Source organism: Pollicipes pollicipes, unplaced genomic scaffold, assembly GCF_011947565.3.
Source record: "Pollicipes pollicipes isolate AB1234 unplaced genomic scaffold, Ppol_2.1 Scaffold_4002;HRSCAF=4701_pilon_pilon_pilon, whole genome shotgun sequence".
In the NCBI taxonomy this organism is placed as follows: domain Eukaryota; kingdom Metazoa; phylum Arthropoda; class Thecostraca; order Pollicipedomorpha; family Pollicipedidae; genus Pollicipes; species Pollicipes pollicipes.
In genome coordinates, this window is record NW_023596420.1 from 44295159 (window position 1) to 44314670 (window position 19512).

At 48.0% G+C, this 19512-nt stretch overlaps 1 protein-coding gene across 1 annotated transcript; it reads right to left on the reverse strand.

Annotated features, from left to right (window-relative positions):
- Positions 1 to 221: 221 nt before the first annotated feature.
- Positions 222 to 18064, reverse strand: LOC119093139 (leucine-rich repeat extensin-like protein 3; the record flags this gene model as incomplete). The annotated part of the gene is given in 3 exon segments (XM_037216041.1): positions 222 to 300; positions 6246 to 6299; positions 17975 to 18064. Coding segments are annotated over 2 exon segments (120 nt in total), but the record flags the coding sequence as incomplete, so codon positions are not given.
- Between the last annotated feature and the right edge of the window lie 1448 nt (positions 18065 to 19512).

A 19512-nucleotide genomic window follows, 5' to 3' on the forward strand; every position in this document is an offset into this window, starting at 1 on the left:
TGCGCTGTCCACGGACAAGGCGGATGGGACATAACATGGCTGGAGCAACTCACACTTCCGTGTCAACCGAACATTCGCCGACCCACTCGCCGTTCCACTAGCGCCCAGCAGACGAGATGCACATGGTACGCGCAGCCGTGTCCGCATGGAAGTCAAGCAGCGCACCCCATCAGCGGGCCACGGTCCCGCTCGGGTGCTCCCGCGCCGGGACGACCACTCACCGACGTGAACGTGTTGGCAGCGATGACCGGCGGCCGCGCGGCGGCCGACGGGCCTCCGGTGCCGATCTGCTGCTCGAACCTGCCACCGGGGGAGACGGCACGGCACCGAGATCAGCACAGGTCGACACGGCCTTCACGGGCCAACGAGGCAAAAGCCAGTCGAGGTGGTCTCCACGAGTCGGAGTCGTCGCAGGTAAATATGGCTAGCGCAGGTCGAATTGGTACTCGCAAATGGGCATCACTCGGACAGTCTTCGAGCGACAGCAGGCAAGCTCTCCTGACCCAGACTGCATGCTACTCGCCTATAACTATGCAATCAGCAACCGCTCGCGTGCTCAGTACATGTGCACCAGAATAATCTCGAGTAAAATAGTGAGTATGTCCCAGAAAGTAATGCGCATGTTAGCGGAGGCCTCAGCAATAAACATCAAAGGTCAGAACTGAGCGGCACCACAAACCTTTCCTGCCACTCTAGCACTATGACCGATGCAAAACCGTCCGTCAAAAATGAGTTGCGTGACATTACATCAAATACGGGGATCTCCTCGAACTGATGTTGATCAGGGCCTCAACAAAAGTTCATGAGTCATTTGACACGGCATCCGTGGTCTGCAGCACAGGAGTACAGAGCGCGCCGGGTCGGCAGCAGGATGGCCGCTACTGCGATTAGTCGTGCACTGCGGGACGAAGCCAGGCTGGCACTGATTTCTACTGGTTAAACTTCATTACGGGGCTTTATTTACTTCGACGCAACGTCGCTCCTGCTGGAAAGACCTCCAAGCAACAAAGTGCTACACCGCAAAATGCATGCTTCAAAAGCATATGGCGGTCGTCACTCCCACTGCAGAAATTTTTAGTCTTTACTTATAAGCTACATTACTTCTATTGCAAAAACTAATACACGAAAAACGTATGCTGTAAAAACACAACCGTGATCACTTCCACAGCAGAGCCTTATGTTATCTTCACTTATATGCGACTTTACTATTACTGCCAAGAGTTACATGCAAAATTATTGCTGCCGGACAAAGCTTTGACATGAAAAACTTACACTTGTGATTGTGTCTCCAGCACAAACCTATATACTTCCACTTATCAGCGATATTGATTCTACTACCGATACTTTGAGGCAAAATTCGTGCTTTATGATGCTTCTTTGTAAAACGCACCCTTCTGTTATTCTACTCATAGGTTAACTTTCACTAAAAAAACAAAAGCTAAGACACACGACAAAAAAAAAAACGGTGGAAGCGAACACATGGGCGCACTTGAACGGACGAAATCAGATTGGAGATAACATTCCATGGTCTCGATACATAAGTGGTGCCACAAATATTGCGATTTACAGACACGCGAGCGCAATGGAGTTACGTGACATTGCTTACAATTCTACTCAAGAACATTTAGCGCAGTGTCGCGTTGCAAAACAAGTTTGGGACCAAGCAGGAAAAACACGCCAAACCTGCCCCAAAATGCATAAAACAAGACGTGCGCCTCGCATGTGACACACCAGAAGTTGTGAAAACAAATAATTTGCTGTAAAATTAATGACGTGTTTAACTTTCCCCGCATAAGTTTTTGCCGAAATATTGCCGAGTACGTGCCCTTTGTAAAGTATAAGCTTATGCAGTGGAAAATGGGTGTCGATTTCTTTAAGTGATTGGCGGGCCAGATTCGCGGAAGTCAACATAAGGGGACAGGGCAAAAGAAATATCGGATTTTGTGCCTGATGTTCTGGTTATCAGTTAAATATATATATATATATATATATATATATATATATATATATATATACATAGATAAGTCTTTTGGGTTTACTCATCCGTGCACAAGAAGAGAATGTCCAGCGTCCATAATGTATGTGGCTACCATTAACTCATTTATAGGCTGGTTCTCAATGCACCAAAATCTAATCGATAAAAGACAAGCATTTCAGTGAATGTTAATGCTAACGAATTCATGTGAAATACTGTTAATGTTCAGTCAGCGTAAAATTCAAGAATATGGTTTCCAACCTCTCCGCAAATACGCCTAGGCAGATGCCCTAATGAGAATCCCTTTTACCCGCTTTTGCCAATCAACGCGAAATGCAAGCCAGCTATACGTCTGAGGGACGCTGCCCCAAAGTGTTGTGCCTATGGAGGGAAAGCAACCCTGACCGGTTTTACTTTGAGCATATTAAAAATGAAACACCGGTCATATCAATGTCATGTGTAATGCAGGATGATTGTGACACCGTTGCTCGTTGAGCTGGCTTTTCGGTCGCTATGCGCTGATACTTAATTGGGGGTGAGGGGCGGGACACAGCGTTGACCAAGCCCTTCCCTGGGGTAAGGCTTCCATGTGAAAAGAAGTAAAAAAGAAGTCATCGAATATGGCCCACTTCATTTCGATGTGAGCCGTTTTAAAAGCCGTTAAAAGCCGTAAGCCGTAGTGAGTCGTTTTTAAAAGCCAGGAGTCACCAAAAGATACAATGTTGTGTGTATTTTGAAGTCATTAAACGGAGCAAACACGCCGGTGCTATTCATTTTATAATGTTTCGATGGACTCTTTCTAAGCCGATAGCACTCAGGGGCTGCGACGGAATTTTTATGGGATGTATGGTGATACCGTGAACGTCGATCTTAGATTGCAATAAGGTCGTAAATTTACATTCACATCAGCCTATTTTGGTCCCAGAATGCTCAACTTCGTTCATAATCAAGTAGGGGAAGAATTGCATAACCCAGGGTTGGCCATGCACGCTTCCGAGTCTTACAACAAAACCCCTCACCCCCGGCGTTGCAGTCTCCGGAGGCCGTGTGGCGTTAGTCCCGCGCTTAACATTAGACGGTGGTCAACGAGCGGATGAAAACGACAATGTTTCCAAAGAGAGTATCTTTGAACGCTTTAGGATGCCAATTGGAACGCTTGGAAGGCGTTCCGGGATCATGCTTCGCCTGCGCAATTTGCATATTTATAATATAAACGGAAAAGCATTCATAGCACCGCGAACTGCTGCAGGAATGTTATGGTAGCACGAGACAAGTAAAAGTAGGATCTCTATTTTCGTGGTACTGTCGCTGCATATCTCACCCTAAGATAATTAATATATAACAATATATAAATAACAAGAATGGCTCAAAATTATTCAAGAGGAATATACACCGCAGTGCAATAGCTGAACCGTACGATTTTATTTTAAAAGACTTTTGGCAGCATTATTTTACGATGGATGCTCACCGGCGCCAGGCGCCCACCGCCCAGCGCTACTTAACTGCACTGGTCAACGCCGCTCGGTCTCATGACAACTGTAACCCCGGCCACTGGCGTTCCCGCTCCTGAGATCGTGAGCACGCAGGCCCAGAGCTGTTTGATGCAATTTGTTTCAAATGATTATCCCGAACGAGGATGGACGCCTCGTTTGCGTTGGCCTTTTCATTTTTGACCATATTGTGATCCGCCCCGCCGAATATTAACGCAGCTCCCTTCCTTTTCCAGGCAAGGGACCCAGTGGGCAGACCAATAGGGGCACATTATATTTCCCGTTCAGGGGCTTCAGGGCCATTCGGTTACAGCGTGGAATACCCGCTTGCTGTCATGCCGGTGACACAAGGGCGGGATGCCCTGGCCGATACAGAAAACGTAAGATGGATGCATCATGCATTGGTTGCTTACCTTTCGGCGAAGCCCCCTGACCCGGCTATTTGCTCCCAGATAGACGCAGGGGCCCCCACTGATGCAAAATATTCCTTATACGTAGTCGCAGGTGTCCAGTAATTGGCAGACTACAGTTCGGCTTAACAGGCCCCTGGCTGAAATGGGACGGACAGCCCTCCGTTTGGTACCACGGCCGGCCTGACAGAGTGACTTCCATTATCGCGCCGTGGACTCGGTATTCCATTATCGCCGTCAAGTTTCATTTCCGCTTTCATTGTCGAAGGGCCTCGACCAACGCAAGAGGCCCCTGGCCTTCCTGGTCCCATCCCTGTCCCCGTCCACCAGATGTTGCCCTGGCCACTCGAAGCCCTTTGCAAACATTGGGCCCTCTTTTGGGCACTATGGGTCTCTGAACAACAAAGAAGCCCTCGTTGCTTCAAGGATCCCGACCGATACAAACTACGGGTTCCGACCTCGTCCCTGCTTGGGAAATGGGCCCCAGGGCTCAGACCAACACGCAAAACTGTTCGGTGTTTGCGGTATATGACCGAAATAGAGACCCGCACCGGGCCAGGGTGTCCCCAATCGCTGAAAAAGGTTCTCTAACTGACATCTGATGGCCCGGCCCTGCCTTCGTGCCCTGCAAGCGGGCATTTGATCATCGGTCCCGAGGCACTCTTCGGCTCCTCTGCGGGTCGTCCGAACACAGTCCCAAGCCGACTCTGAGTTCCTTGTCAATACCGGACCCTTGCTAGGCACTGTGGTCCCCTGACTGACACACGAGCCACTCATTGACTTAGGGCTCCTACCAATGAAAAGCGCGGATCTCGGCCCTGTCTTTGCTGGGAATGGGCCTTAAGTCCCAGACCTGACCCTGGAGTATAATTTGGTGACGTATGTTTCGCTTGTTACGGTCGTTAAGACTCTGCCATAGTAGTGAGCTTTGGAAAATAGGATTGGTGAGACCGAGCGGGGAAAAGTAGCGCTAAATACACTAAAAACCAGGATGCTTCCCGGATCACACCGAATTTCCTCTCAATGACGTCACGGAGTTGGACCACCCAAAACAGACTAAAAAAATACAGACCTGGTCTCATACCTTAGCTTGACCTGGCTCGGCGAAAGATGTCGTCGGGCATCATTACAATTTTGTTTGCGTCGATTGCGGAAACCAGGTTCGGTTATCGGCGCGGATTCGATATTACACGGTTCCAGACGTAGCTGGACATGTGCGGCTTCAGGAGCAAAGAGTGTGAGTTGATTTGCGCGACTCATAACGTTTGTCATGGGAAAGGCCCCCCCCCCCCCCATCGCTGGTTGCCGCAGGGCGGGTGCAGGTGCATCACTCCCATTAGGCATATTTGACACGGGTTGTGTTTGTGGTTATGGTCAAACAACTACCGCTCTCGGTATAGTGGGCCGGTGTCGATCGTCAGGCTTTTGCAACAGTTTCACCGAATATTCATGTGAAGTTTCAGGTGAAGTTTCATTGAACATCCATGAACATTCCAACGGTTCCTCCGAATACAGACGGCCAATAACTTAATCACGCTTTGTTTCCAGTTTTCCGACAAGACGTGGTAGCAAAAGAACGCAACTTGCTGCGGTCTGCGTAATTCAAACATCGCTGAAAAATGCCAAATCACTTCCACAATAGCACAAAACTAGACCATAGTCAGCAGCATACAGGAAAAACAAAAGAAAAAACTCCAGCAAAAACGGAACGAACGCAGAACATTAAAAGTGTGACTAGCCCAGTCAGGTGAGCTAAACCGGACTTAAGTCACACTTTTCATTTGCTTTACTTTTTTACCTGTACAACAATTTTAAGAAACTTTATTTTAATCTTATATAATATCGAGCTTCCATTTGCAATGTCCTACATGAGCTTGAGCTCATGAGGGTTGGAGGGAATTCACCGTGGGGGGGGGGGCAGATTGAACATGGGGGAGGGGCAGTGGCCCAACCAAAATACAAAATCGACACCCGTGCAGTGGAAGCAACGACGGGTGCAAGTTTTTGAAGGCTAAGTCTTTTCGCGTAGCACTAATGTGGCGTAAGACTAAGTATTCCCCTGCAAGTAATGTCACAGCAATTTCGTCGGTAGGAGTTTTCGCTGTAGCTCTAATGCCGTGGCGCCATCCGGCTGGCTTCGCGGTCCGCGGGATCATCTGCAGCACGTCCCCGTCCCCTGGAGCGGCGGCGTTCCTCTGGCTGTCACTCGGGCACGAGACAAGCGCACACGTAACTCAGCCATGGTCGCCCCACGCTGTGAGCCCACGAAAACCGGCGGGCAGACAGATAGTGCTGGGGTAATCAGTTGGCTGCCGGTGGCGGAGCCGGCCAGCGCGACGGCAAATGTTAATACATGGTCAGTGTACTCACATGTTCATCTCGGCCTCCAGGAGGCCCTGTCCCGCCTCCATGGCGCGCAGACGGCTGTAACAAGAGGACAGAGAGTCACCGCCACCGGTCAGAGGTCACCAGATCGGTCACGGATCACCAAGCGGGCGACAGTCCACCCAACCCCAGCACTGTCCGGTCAGCTGTCCGACACTCAGGGGTTACATGTCACCGACACATCCGTCCTGCTTGATGGGCCGCCCCAGGACTGCGTCGTCGTTCAAGGGCCATGACAGCAGTGAAACTTTAACGCTCGATAGACGGGGGACGGTTTTAGCGTTGCTGCGAGCCAGAACACGTAACTCAGGCTACTGTGCGCAGCGCCTGGCGCACTTCATGTCTTCAGCTGGCGCGGCGGAAGGCAGCAGACAGCGCGTACTGAGAGGCTGACGAAGCGGAATAATGCCCGCGTCAGTGGGGCTGTGCGATGCACTCAGCTGCTGACGCTTTATGACGTCACCTGCCTCTCAGCGCGGCAGGCAGGGCGGACACAGCGGAGACCAAACACCGCACCGCTGGGTTTCCAGACGCGCAATTTATCCCCCAGACTACCGGAACTCCAACGGGACAGCGTCAGAAACACATGCATGATTTGTAGATGTGGGAGCGGACTCATAACTTTTGAAAGGACATACAGCCCTTTTGACGCCACAGAATGCCGCGACGGTCATTAAGATATCCTTTTTTAAGGTTTAAGAGGGATACTGCTTGCGAGTTTCAGCCGAATCTTTTTGTGAAAGTTGTTCAGTGCATTAGCGAAGAGCATTATTCACATAGATAACGCAGCAATATTTGCCTTATTGCTCGGATAAAAACCAGGACAATGGAGATACAGTTGGGTAATCGGAATCAAGTCTTTTTTATCATATCACGCACAATATTTCCTTTCAATGCACTCGGTGCCCAGGTCCGTTGCTGTTCACCAACACACATTTATAACATACCCAACCACCTAACCCACCAACCATCCACCAACGACCCCCCCCCCCCCGCACTAAGAGGCTGGGCTCCCAACCCGTGCTCAAAACAGCGGCCTGTCCTGATGGAGCAGATAGCCAGGGAGACGCGAGAAAACAGAGAACATCTCGTATACGTCACGATTCAACGTTTCTGGATTGCACGTGAAGATCACTGCAACAGTCAATATTGATACGAAAATGCATTATATCACACTAACGTATACCCCTAAATATAGCGTGAATTTATCACATATTGGTTGAAAAAAACTACTTTTAATTCATTTCAAATGTTACCTTCATTAAATTTGCATTGGAAGCTATTAAAACTGGAGGTTGTATAGAAGGTATTATAGTGACGTCAAACACTATCCCAAACACTCGCACGGGCACGCGAAAATCCACGGCTCCGCGAGTCTCCGGCTCTTGGGGAGGATCTAGCATTGGAGGGAAGGCATATTCTCCGTCGAGAAACCCGAACTGAACACCGATGGAAACGCACAAAAGGCGGATCAAATCAAAGCATGGATTTCTTTCTAACGATCTACAGAGCGTCACCACGAAATTATGATCTGAATGTAAAGCTAACGCAGAGTTTCTTGTTGTCCGATGAGCAGAAATTTTGGTTTTGTATTTTTGTATCTGTATATGTATTCACCTTTTTCTGGTCTAACTTTGATTTGAGTAAGGTTTTGCCAATGAATAATTTTTACAAAATCATTGAGGTCCTAAAAAACAACATAAAAACCGATAAATAACTTAGCGCGGTCCTGTCATTGAAGACTGCTATTCCGTGCGGGCTATTTTTTTTGGGGGGGGGGGGGGAAGAGCTGCGTGCGGGAGCCGTGTTGGGCGATGACGGCGGATTGGTTGATAGTAAAGATGAGAACGATACATAAATTCAGCTCAGTGTCACAAACTGAGAAGAGAATTGTATCAGACTAAACTTCGGTGAGTAAATGTGGCGTTGCCAACTATGTACAGCTGGCTTGCTCTATGAAGAGGAAATAATTTCGCCACTCCTGCTACGTTGACCCCCCAGCTCCGCTCATGCAGCAGCCCCACGTCTCAGGCGGCGTAGTTTTGTACATAACTTTGTGGAGAGTGGGCAGACAAATTTTTACGCTCAAATCAATAGTGCAACTCATTTTCTCCCTGATTTTGACCGAATTTCTTCTCAAAGTAGATGGAAAAGTTGGCATCCCATTCAACTGAATAGAAAACTACACCCCTGGTACCAAATTAAGCATACCTAGGTCAGTAAAAGCCTATGTGGGTATCACATTACTCCAGCATCTGTTCCCTAGGCAAAAACAATGGTACCTTGGCTGGAAGGTAGCGGCACTAATTGCTATATCCCAGATGTTCCTACTTATATCATTCTGGCATACATGATAGTTCAATAATAAATTTGTCACAATGTGCTCTGGCGAATTATTCAACAGGTGCAAGATATTTTAAGCATTGATCCTTATCATCCTTAATTGAAAGAAACACCTTTACAATCTAATTGTCAATATCAACAATTGTCTGTCTGTCTGTCTCTATCTAGCTATCTATAGCTATCTATCTATCTATCTATCTATCTATCTATCTATCTATCTATCTATCTATCTATCTATCTATCTATCTATCTATCTATCTATCTATCTATCTATCTATCTATCTATCTATCTATCTATCTATCTATCTATCTATCTATCTATCTATGAGCTCTATAGCTTCAAAAAGTACAGTAGGTGTGAGCATAAGCTCAGGAAGAAAGCACTTACCTAGAAAGCTAGAAAATTAAAGAATTGCAAGCAGCTAGAGCCAAACCCAAACTTCAGACACTGATCGGAACCCCAACGGGACGTCAGAAACGCGTGTTTGATTTAGATTAAGGAAGCAGACTCATAAATTTTAAACCCATTTGACCCACTGAATGCCGCGGTGGTCCGTAAGGTCTCCCTTAAACTTGGACATGACTGAAGGTGGTAGTTAAAGTGGTATTTACACAGTTCTGATTTGTGGCCATTCCATGCTGCGATAACCCATCGGCTACCCTCCAAAGTACATAGAGAGTCCGCTTCAGGATTAACCCGCTACATCCCGCCACGTGCTGGTCTGACAGGCGGGCGGCAGCCCCACACCCGTGTGTGCCCAGTCATTACCTACATGTGACGAGCGCATCAAACGCACCCAAGGCACTCTAACGGGGCGCGAGGTAAAGGTCGCGACGCCACCCCTGGTGCTGGCCCCCGCCGTGACACGGCGTCGTGGTCCCAAATGTCGCGGCGCAACGACACCCGTGCCGGCGCGGTCGCCGCCAGCGGTGGCCAGGGCCGTCCCTCCCTTCCTCAACGGCAGTGGCCTTTGCCACCGCGCTTAAAAGCTGGCGACCAGCCGGTCAGCAGCAGAGCCGGTGCGCAGCCGCTGGCGGCAGCATGTGGTCCCTGTGGCTGGTGGCAGCGCTGGCGCTTGCGCCGTGGCCGGCCGGGCCGCCGGCGCTGGTGTGCAGCGCCCCGGAGGCGCGGCCGCAGCCGGAGCCCGAAGCCTGGCCCGGCCCCATAGCCTCGCCCGGTCCTCAGCCTGACCCCAAACTCGGGTGCGTGTCGCCGGCAGCGTCACCGGCACTGCCGTGCTGTCTGCGTGTGTGTGTTTGAGAGGAGGGGGGGGGGGAGGGGGTATTCGGGCTACATACGGGCATGTACGCAAAATTTGTATAATTACCATCAAATAATTTAGACTGATCATGCTGTATTAAAACGTGCTAGTCACCATCTAATAATTCTGTACTGATGAGAAACCAATGCGGGTGAATGTGACACTCGGTCAACCTGAAAGTGCCGCATGAATCTGTCGGCATGTGTCTCCTTTTGGGAACAGCGTACACGGCTACCAAAAAAAAAATATGCGAGGGGTCCGAGTCTCGTGCATATTATCCCACGATATCAAAAGGCGTAAACACGTACTTCTTTTCAGCCCCGCTCTCCAACTAATCTGGAATTTGTGCAAAGTTCACAAGAAGTGCAGCAGGTGGGTGGAGTACCAAAAATGCAGAGCGTTGGAAAAGGCGGGCAACTTCTTCCGGAGACTGTTCAGAAGAAGGCGCCGGAGGCGTCGCAGGTGTGTCAAATGAACACTTATCGACACTGATGTGTGACACTGCATCACGGACCCAATGGGTTTTCAAACAGACTCCTACTTGCGACGTATCTGACACTCCAGTTTGAACACCTGGACCAAAGTATGCATTGAGAAGCTGGCCTGCGTTGGAATCTGCCAAACGAGTGAACAATTCGGCACGATGAAATATATTATCCCTGACAAGAGCCCGGTGTTTGCAAAATCAACGGCACTTGAATACAAAAAACGACCATCACGAGCCTTCACACATCGCTAGAAGCTATATATGTAACACACTGAGTTGTTTTTTATTTGGGTCTTTAGGCGCGCCGACAACTAGGGCCATTTGGTGCCCATAGCAGTTAAGTGATTACCTTGGTTTGTCAGTGGCTAAAAATCCTAAATTGGTCAAAAATGAAAATGATAGTTCCGCCCTTAATCCTGTTCTATGGAAACACATGGGGCAAAAACGCAAAATGCAATGCCAATAACAACAATAAAATACGAAGCAAGGCGTAGGAGGAGCCAGACGTTAAAATAGCGCCTGGTTGGCCGGTTGAACATCGTTCGCATGGATGGAGGGTCAATTTGGCCCCTCCGCCCTGAGATATAAAAAGATAAGATAGCCAGAGACTTTTTCAATTCAAATTTTCACACACTTCTTAAAATCACAATTTCACAGGGTAGATTGGCTTGTACGTAAAATCACTTGTGTCAAAAGTTGAGCCTCCTGGGCCATGGCCTTGGATTTTAAAAAATCAAACAAGGTCAAATTCCAATTTTCTCTGACGTCTCCCGACTTTCTCATGCAACCGTCGGGGAGCTAGATACTCATTCTGGACACAAGCTCAATGAAGTCAGCAGCTTTGTTTCACCTTTATCAGATCAAGGTCACCAAATCAATACCAGACTGCTCCTATTTTAGTATTAAAAATAGTCTGGGATTACGCTGGGTGGTACGCTTCTCAAAACAAAACGTTGACCGGGATCATTTTAGGTCCGTGACCTACTCTGACCTGAAAAAATTCATGGAACACGTCTGTTGCGATCCCTGTCACTGATAAGTGGGAAGCGAGCAACAGAAACTACCACATCAAACCAAGCTCTCCAGTAAAAAATCAGGTTAGTTTTGACATCCATCTGGTCTTCATACCTAACCCATGGTCAATGCAATTGGTTGTGATTCTAAATTCAATGGTGTATTGCCTAAAAAACTACCGCATATATGCATGGCGTCGTCTAACACTCCCGTGTTGCATTACGGTGAACGATTCCTTAGAAATGTCCTTTGCTGACAGCCATGACCTGATTTTGATCTGCCAAAGGTCAGCGACCTTCCCAGATACATCTGATTTTTACATTAAAAGATCCGATATTCGATTTTCTATAGCCATACAAAATTTGGCGCGTCGACGCCGCGCCGTTCGGAAATCAGCCTGGAAAAACCTTCGGGGGGGGGGGGAGTCAATCTGAGCCCCCACTTGAGCGCGTTTTGAGAGGCGTCGGAGCATATAGTCATCATCCTGTCGATGATACCAAAAAGCAAATTAATGAAGCCAGACGCCTTGGCAACCGTGATAATAACGGATTTAGTTGATGTGCGAGTCGATCTTTTGTGAAAAACAGCTAAAGGTTCGCCAATGTAACCTTCGCGCAGGTCCACAAGTGGCATTATCTGGCATTGGCGGTTTTTTTTAGTCAGGTTGAAATAGCAATTTTAGTGAACACTATCGATGGGTTTCCAATCATTTATAGGTGGGGTACATGTGACCAAGGTACTGAATTTGCGGAGTGTACACCATTCACAACAGGACGACACGCCTGCGCAGCTTTCATATTTCGATATTCCACAGGCACAGGCAGGCCACAGGCCATTTTTGGTGCGTTGCTGGCGCACTTTTGGGTCGGACAGTTTTGGAATCTGCCCGCGGGTTGTAGCCGGTATATTCGCCTATGCCGTGCCCTTGGTTCCGTGCCTTCATCTGCGATGATAGCTGGGATGTGACACCAAAATCTTGAACGGAGTGTTCCGTCTTTTTGTCCTTCTCACTTCTTGTTACAACAGACACCTTCAATTTGGTCAGCACTACCAGACTTCTCGAAATTCTGCTGAATAGCTCAAAATTTCGACTAGAAGTAGCCAGCCCTGTGGGAAAAATTTCATTTCACTCCCTACTCACCAGCATTAAGTAATACATTTCGTTCGCCCTAATTTCCAACGTGTGTGTTCTGTAATGTTTGCCACATACTTGTTTTCAAAAGTTCGTGTAATTAATGCTACGAAAGATTGAAACACTTTCAGACAGACAGATATACATACATGAAACTATCATCCACGAATTCAACAAAGTGCTAAACTTTGGCTTTGATTTCTTCCCTATTTCTACAGTCACTCCCTTCCAGACGCACTTTCACTTCGGGAATGAGAGCATCACATGATCCACGTGACGCACTGGTTCAGATCTTAACCAATGCGCTTCTCGGTAACAGGCCCTTGCTCGCTGGGCCAATCACAAATGTTGTGTTATTCGCACCAGTAGGGGTGCGCACGGTGGTTGTCAAGACGATTCCCTTTACGGAAGTGTCCACTCAACACTCTTACGCCTCAACACTTAACACTTAAAAGGAGCGTCCCACCTTTGATGCATATTTCAAAAGCATACCAAGTGAAGCCTCAGGACTAGTTACGTCTAATAACAGTAATAATGGGCAGTGCCACTACAACATCGTCAAAACATAATAAGAATCCCAATTTTGATCTTTTCATGTCCAAATTACGCTGTCAACGCCCCGAAACAGCGCTGCGCCTTTTTTCGGCGACCACCATCGTCATGACAACCAACGTGCGCAACTCTGCCGGTGCGAATAAAAGAGCGCTTGTAATTGGCCCAGCGAGCAAGAGCTGAGAACCGCATTGGTTGAAGTTTGAACCAGTGCGTCGCATGGTTCATGTGATACTCCCATCTCCAAAGCCAAAATGCGCCTCCAAAAGAGCCACTGTTCTAAACGCCATAGGTGGCGGTGGTGGTGATTTGGTGTTTTATGGCGCGTCGGTATCGGGACCAATTAGCGCCCACTCGATGACGGCGATGTATATTACGCGATGTATGTGCGAATCACTGGTGCTCATACACTGAGGAGTGAATGCAAATAATGTCAAAGTCAATGTGGCTGAAAATTCGGGTATATCTCCAATTTTATTCAGCGCCATCGGGGAGAAATCAAAATCATAATATAACATTTTGTTGAAGTCGCGGGATGACAGCTTCATGTTTGCATACCTTTTTTCCCTTAACAGTGCACCAAGCTTTCGTAGCACTTATCACACAAATATTTTGACAACTTGGCGTGTTGCAAACATAAGAGAACACACCTGTTGGAAGAGGCAAGGCCAACGGAATGTATTACTTTCATACTGGTAAACAGGGACCGGTATTGCTGATCAACTCGTACACGTATGATGTAACAATCAGTCAAAAGTACAAAAAGATGGAATACTCCCTTTCAGAACACTGCAGAGCCGAAAGACACCGTTTACGCACGAAAACGTGGGACGCACATCGACCCATGCTTCTACTTACACGCTTGTCAGTTGTTTCGTCAGTTCGGATATTCGCCCCACGTCGCCGCGACATCGGATGGCCGATCGCTGCACTGGCGCGAGCAATCGACCGGGAGGTGGACAACGTCAGAAGATACACGAGAATAGCGCCGACTTTCTTTTGCGCCCGATTCGACGGTACAAGATTTGGAAAGCTTGCTTTTTTCATGTTATCGATCGAGAAAGGTGGCGTGGTGACGTTGCAATGTTGCTGGAATAATAATTCCGACCGAAACAGTTTGGCGCGAATAGCCAACAACTTAAGGATACAAGGTTCAAAATATTCCACTTATTTGCTGAAAAGCAGTGGTTACGAAGGTGTCGGCTTTAAAAAGTGCGCTAGCCGGCGTGGGTAAGGCCATCCACGTTAAAATTGCCTAGCATGTCAAGCGACTTCTTCCTATACATGGCCAACCGCTTGCTGACCCAGCTGGAAGAAGATCAGCTCGGATATCTGTCCAGATGATAAAACAGCTTATCAAGATAGCAGCAGGAACCTAGAGCTTCCACCGATTGCCCATGTGCGGGGCCGGTGTCCGCGGTGAGTCCCTTGAAGTCCCTTCAAAACCGCCTCTTTAGAGTAGAGGAAACATGATGCATATGCGTCACCCATAACGTCGCATGCATCCCTCGCTCTGTGCATTTTTGTCCACACTTGTCTCTGGATTGTTATGTTTAAATTTTGATCACCGATACCGCTTGGTTAGACAGCGCTCGCGCAAGAAACCGGACATGCCAAGTTTTTTTTTAAATGCGCAGGGAGCCTGACAGCGCCGGGAAGCGGTAAGGTCTCAGGTCCACATGACGCTCTGTCCCTGAGTCTATGACTATTTTCAGGACCATTGGCTTTCTGGAAACCTGACTTCCTCGGGAGGCACCAAACTGTTCCACAACCCGTGAATGTCCCTTGGGCAAGCTCTGCTTATGCGAGACTCTAAATCATCTGATGTTCAGGCACGCGGTTCAGGGTACCGCACGGTTCCAGTATGCATCCTATTTGCGTGCTGATTCTCTCCAGCTGGTACCTGTAAGATGCCTTAAGGGGCTACCCTAACACTGAATACCCATACGACTTCTCAGGGATAGGGTGGAGGGGAATCGCCAGGACCGTTGCAATCCCCTGAGAGTATAGCTCCCCTCTGGTCTAAAGGTGAGCTTTCCGGATGCGTACGACGCCTCGCTACCTTGCCAACTGACCTATATAGATACAGGACAGCAATACGCCATTACACTTAAACGGTATGCCACAGGTGACACATGAATGCTGATCCCTGCATACGTTTCAATACACTTGCTGTCTTCGTCTTACTTAGACGGCATAGTGGGTCTAACATAAGCAAATGCCACATCTATAGGGAAGAAATGTCATTTCGAGAATAAGGTAACTTCATGTACCTGCATCTTTGCCACCCAACCTTGCAAACTCCCTGCACTCCTAACCGAATGAGTTGCTTTACGCCGTATCAATTCTAGCAGCTTCTGGCACTGCCAGACTGGCAGTTTCTCTCCGTAGTCGAGAAGCGGCTTCTAAGAGTGAATCCCAAACGTCAGCCCCAACAAAGCTATGCACCGCCGGCCACACAGTTGCTCCCTGCAGCCTGGTTGGCAGAACATTCATTTACGGTAGCGTAGCCTCGGCACCCCGAACAAGGGAGAGTGAACACCAGATTATCTGACGTAATTATTACCACGACAATAACTGACAATTGTTGCCATCGTTTATTTAATTGTTGTGTTGCCTAAGAAAGTATCTTACATATGTATAGCTTTGTCTAACGCTCCGTTGTTGCATCAGACTAACGATTCCCTGGAAACTGACTTCGCTGAATACATGACCTGACTTTGACCCGCCGTGGGTCAGGGACTTTACAACGTGCACCTACATTTTTTATACCACACGATCCGCTATTTAATCGTCTACAGCTTTGCACAATTTGGCGTGGCTACACCGCGCCGTTCGGAAACCATTCCGGAAAAACCCTCGGGGGGGGGGGCGGCAATCGGCCACGCACCCTAGTGCGCGTTAAGTGATGAACTCGTTACGTTTCTGTGAGAGGCACCATGGTAATTTGACCACGTACCGACGAAGGAAAGCGAGTACAAGCTGCGAGGCCCGCCGTCGCCTACGACAGTCACTGAGCCACAAAGGAAGGAAGATTTCCCTCCCCCTCGAAAAAGCTGCCACCCTCTCCAGCCCAACACCCTGGGACCCACTCCAGAGGCCGGTCATGGGTGTCCCAATGGTTGTGTTTCAGCGCTGGACGCCGCCTGGCGGCCGTCGCGTCGGAAGACAGCCCTAACCCGCCCCCTGGCGGCCACACTGGCTATGACTGTTGCCACCTGGCGAGGACGACGCGAAGCTGTGCACCAAGCTGGCTCGTAAAAGGAGTACAGACACTTAATGGATGATTGGCCAACACAGATCAAAGCTGGCATTATTTGATGTAGCTCAGGTTACTTGGAAAACTTATCTTCCATTGGTAACATGATAATACTTGAGTGATATACCTGATCCTGCCTTTTGCGGCACTCCTGCAACTTAACGTCCTTTGCAAAACAAGACCCTCTTTCAAATGGTTTGGTGCCACACTTTTTAGTTTTAAATCATGTCAAATACATAATTGCCCTCTCAAAATTCTACATGATCATCTTGGCTGTCTTAGTGTCCTCTGAACTGTACCATATGATCCTGCCAAACCATGCTTAGAATGAAAGACACAAGCATGGTCTTGCTGCCAACATAAGCAGCTACCAGCCTAACAAATGTTTTTGGGAGGACTTCCAGAACCATCTAATCAGCCATTAAAACATGATGGGCAGCACCTACTAAAGTCTACAAACCTGTCATTCCAATTAATAGGATTGCTATAGACTAAGAATTATCACACCATGGGTCTTGAAGCTCTGAAGTTTGAAGTCTACAAACCTGTCATTCCAATTAACAAGCTTGCCATAGACTCAGAATTATCACACCATGGGTCTTGAAGCTTCATGCATCCCATCATTTGGAAAAACTGCTTCTGAAATTTTAGGCATCTTTTCTGGATAATTAAACATGGAACATGAAACGAGTTCCTGGAAAAATGTTTACTATTTATAGGTAATGTTTAAAAAATATGCATTCAGACACATTGAGACAATCTAAGGTGAATAAAAAGCAATGCTGCTTCTACTAGCATTGTATTTTGATCCCCAAGTTCCACAAAGGATGCTATTCAGAAGAAAATGAGAAATGTCCTGGTATTAATAGCACAGAACACTTCCAGAAAACTTTCTATTTTTGTTTAACACTTCCTACTTAACATTCTGCCTGGAATGCACAAAAATGTTACACTGAACAATGTGTCCTTCTTAGAAGCCAAAAACTCAAACATATATACAATACACATTATAGATTGGAATGTTCACAGTTCAGCTAAGGTCACCACCAATCCCTCAGCATAAAGGGACAATGACTCAGGGAATTATGATGTCATGAAGGTAGTACCAAGTAACAATGCTCCATACAAATCACACAAAATAATGTGATCTTCATGTGTAATTTGGCCTTGGTTTACTTTAAACATGACATTCATATACATCAATGATGTTCTTTTGCCATCAGGCATTGTAGATGAACTTTTTGCAGACTAGGCTATCCCTTCTATGTAGTGGAAAGTGCAATTTTGGAACCTGTGAGTTCAATCTTTCTACTTTCTTCGAGGGTACTAAGCACTAAGGTATTGGAAATATATCCTGATTATCATACAAGCTAGAGTAAGACTGCATAACACCCACATAAATAGGGGTATCAGTATCATTCACCTCTCACATCTTAAAATGGCCTACCACAAGTCCCTCAAGCATGGCAACAGTAAAAAATTGGCATCAATAGGTACAAAAGACATTTCTCAATACTGCAATATATTCGAGCACTAACACTTACGACAGCTATATCACAGGAAGGCACCTAAAACTTGGACCAGCACAGGGATTTCACTGCTTTTACCTCAGCAAGCACTGACATTGCTTTATCTCAAAAAATAACAATTCAGCCCAGTACTTACCAGTATTTACAATTAAAACCTCAGCAGTTCACTCGTTTCCCAGATTCTGAAAGCGGCTTGCTAGAAAAGGATGGCACTCCAGCTTAACACCTCGTGCACACAAATCGCTACTCAGTTCAGCCAACGTTCTTATTTTTACTACAGTCCCGCTGAAGGCACTAAAATGCTGATACTTCAAAGAGAAAATGCATGAACGGTAAAACAAACACATTTTTGGGGCTAACACCGTGGTCGCTTGATTTATCTTTATGAAAGATGAAAATATTGTGCTCTGAACATCCATGTATTACAGGGCAACAGGGCCTTTTCCCTTTCTTATTTTTGGCTAGAAAACGTCACAAACCCTCCTTCCTGATGAGGTTGCAGTGACATGTACACCACTCGACCTGTCATAGTCCTGGGATATCCGGGAAAACCAGGCAAGGAAGGTGCACAGCTCATGTGTTGGTGACCTAGAGTTTTGCAAAAGTGAAAAATACTCTTGGCTGCTGACACGCTAAACAAATATCACTCTCCAGTCCGATTTCAACACAAAGCACATCATTCGGACGTGTGAGAATGATTCGCTCTGAAGGTTTCCCGCGAGCGCATCGCTGAATCGGACAAACGCCGGCTGGGCTCGACTGAGCAGGCAAAGACGACAACAAACTTCCGGTACTAGATGGCCGGAGGCGCCTTGTCCGCGGGCAGTGGGTGCAGCCGCCGAGGACTAATTCGGATGATGCAACATCGCACTTGCCAGCGGTTGATCGAGCAAACTGTTTTTCCACACACCGACGATGCCGTAAGCTGTCAGCTGCTAATGGGTCGTTGGCACTGCCACATGCGAAGTCCTGCTGTTACAAACCTCTTCGGTTGGCGAACTACTACAGTGACTGGATCCTGAGAATCATAAGGCGGTGGTCAGCGTGTTGAGGAGCGTCCTACCGCTGCAAACCTGTCATCTTTCGACTATCAGCTGGGAACCGGAGCTGACGTCCTCCGAACCGACAGTTAGGCTCGGGAGCCGTCCGTTGGACCGTCAGCTGGGCCCGAGAGCCGTCCGTCGGACCGTCGGTTGAGCCCGAGAGCCGTCCGTCGGACCATCGGCTGGGTCCGAGAGCCGTCCGTCGGACCGTCAGTTGAGCCCGGGAGCCGTCGTCCGTCGGACCGTCAGATAGGCCCGGGATCCTTACCTACCGGACCTGTCGTTAAGAACGACACCGAAACACCGAGATCGGACAACGGTCCTTACTCTTTTATTTCACCCCCTTCGGCGCAACGCCTAATGCGGGCGACCTGCCGGCATGCTCCAAAAGCCTTTCCCCGCCCCTAAGGTTTGGAGCACCTTTGGATCCTCCTGACTTAACCCTCCCCCTTCCTAGAGGAGTGCCCCAGGCTTCCCTCTAGGAACGCCTTTATTTTTTGATCGGGGGAGGGGGGGGGGGCGGTGCACGATCCCTCAGTGTCTCCCCTCCCCCTCCTCGGGATCCGTCCCTGTGGACGTCGGTAGCCAGCCGGCGCTGTCGAATCGTAATTACGGCAACGTTTAAAAAAAA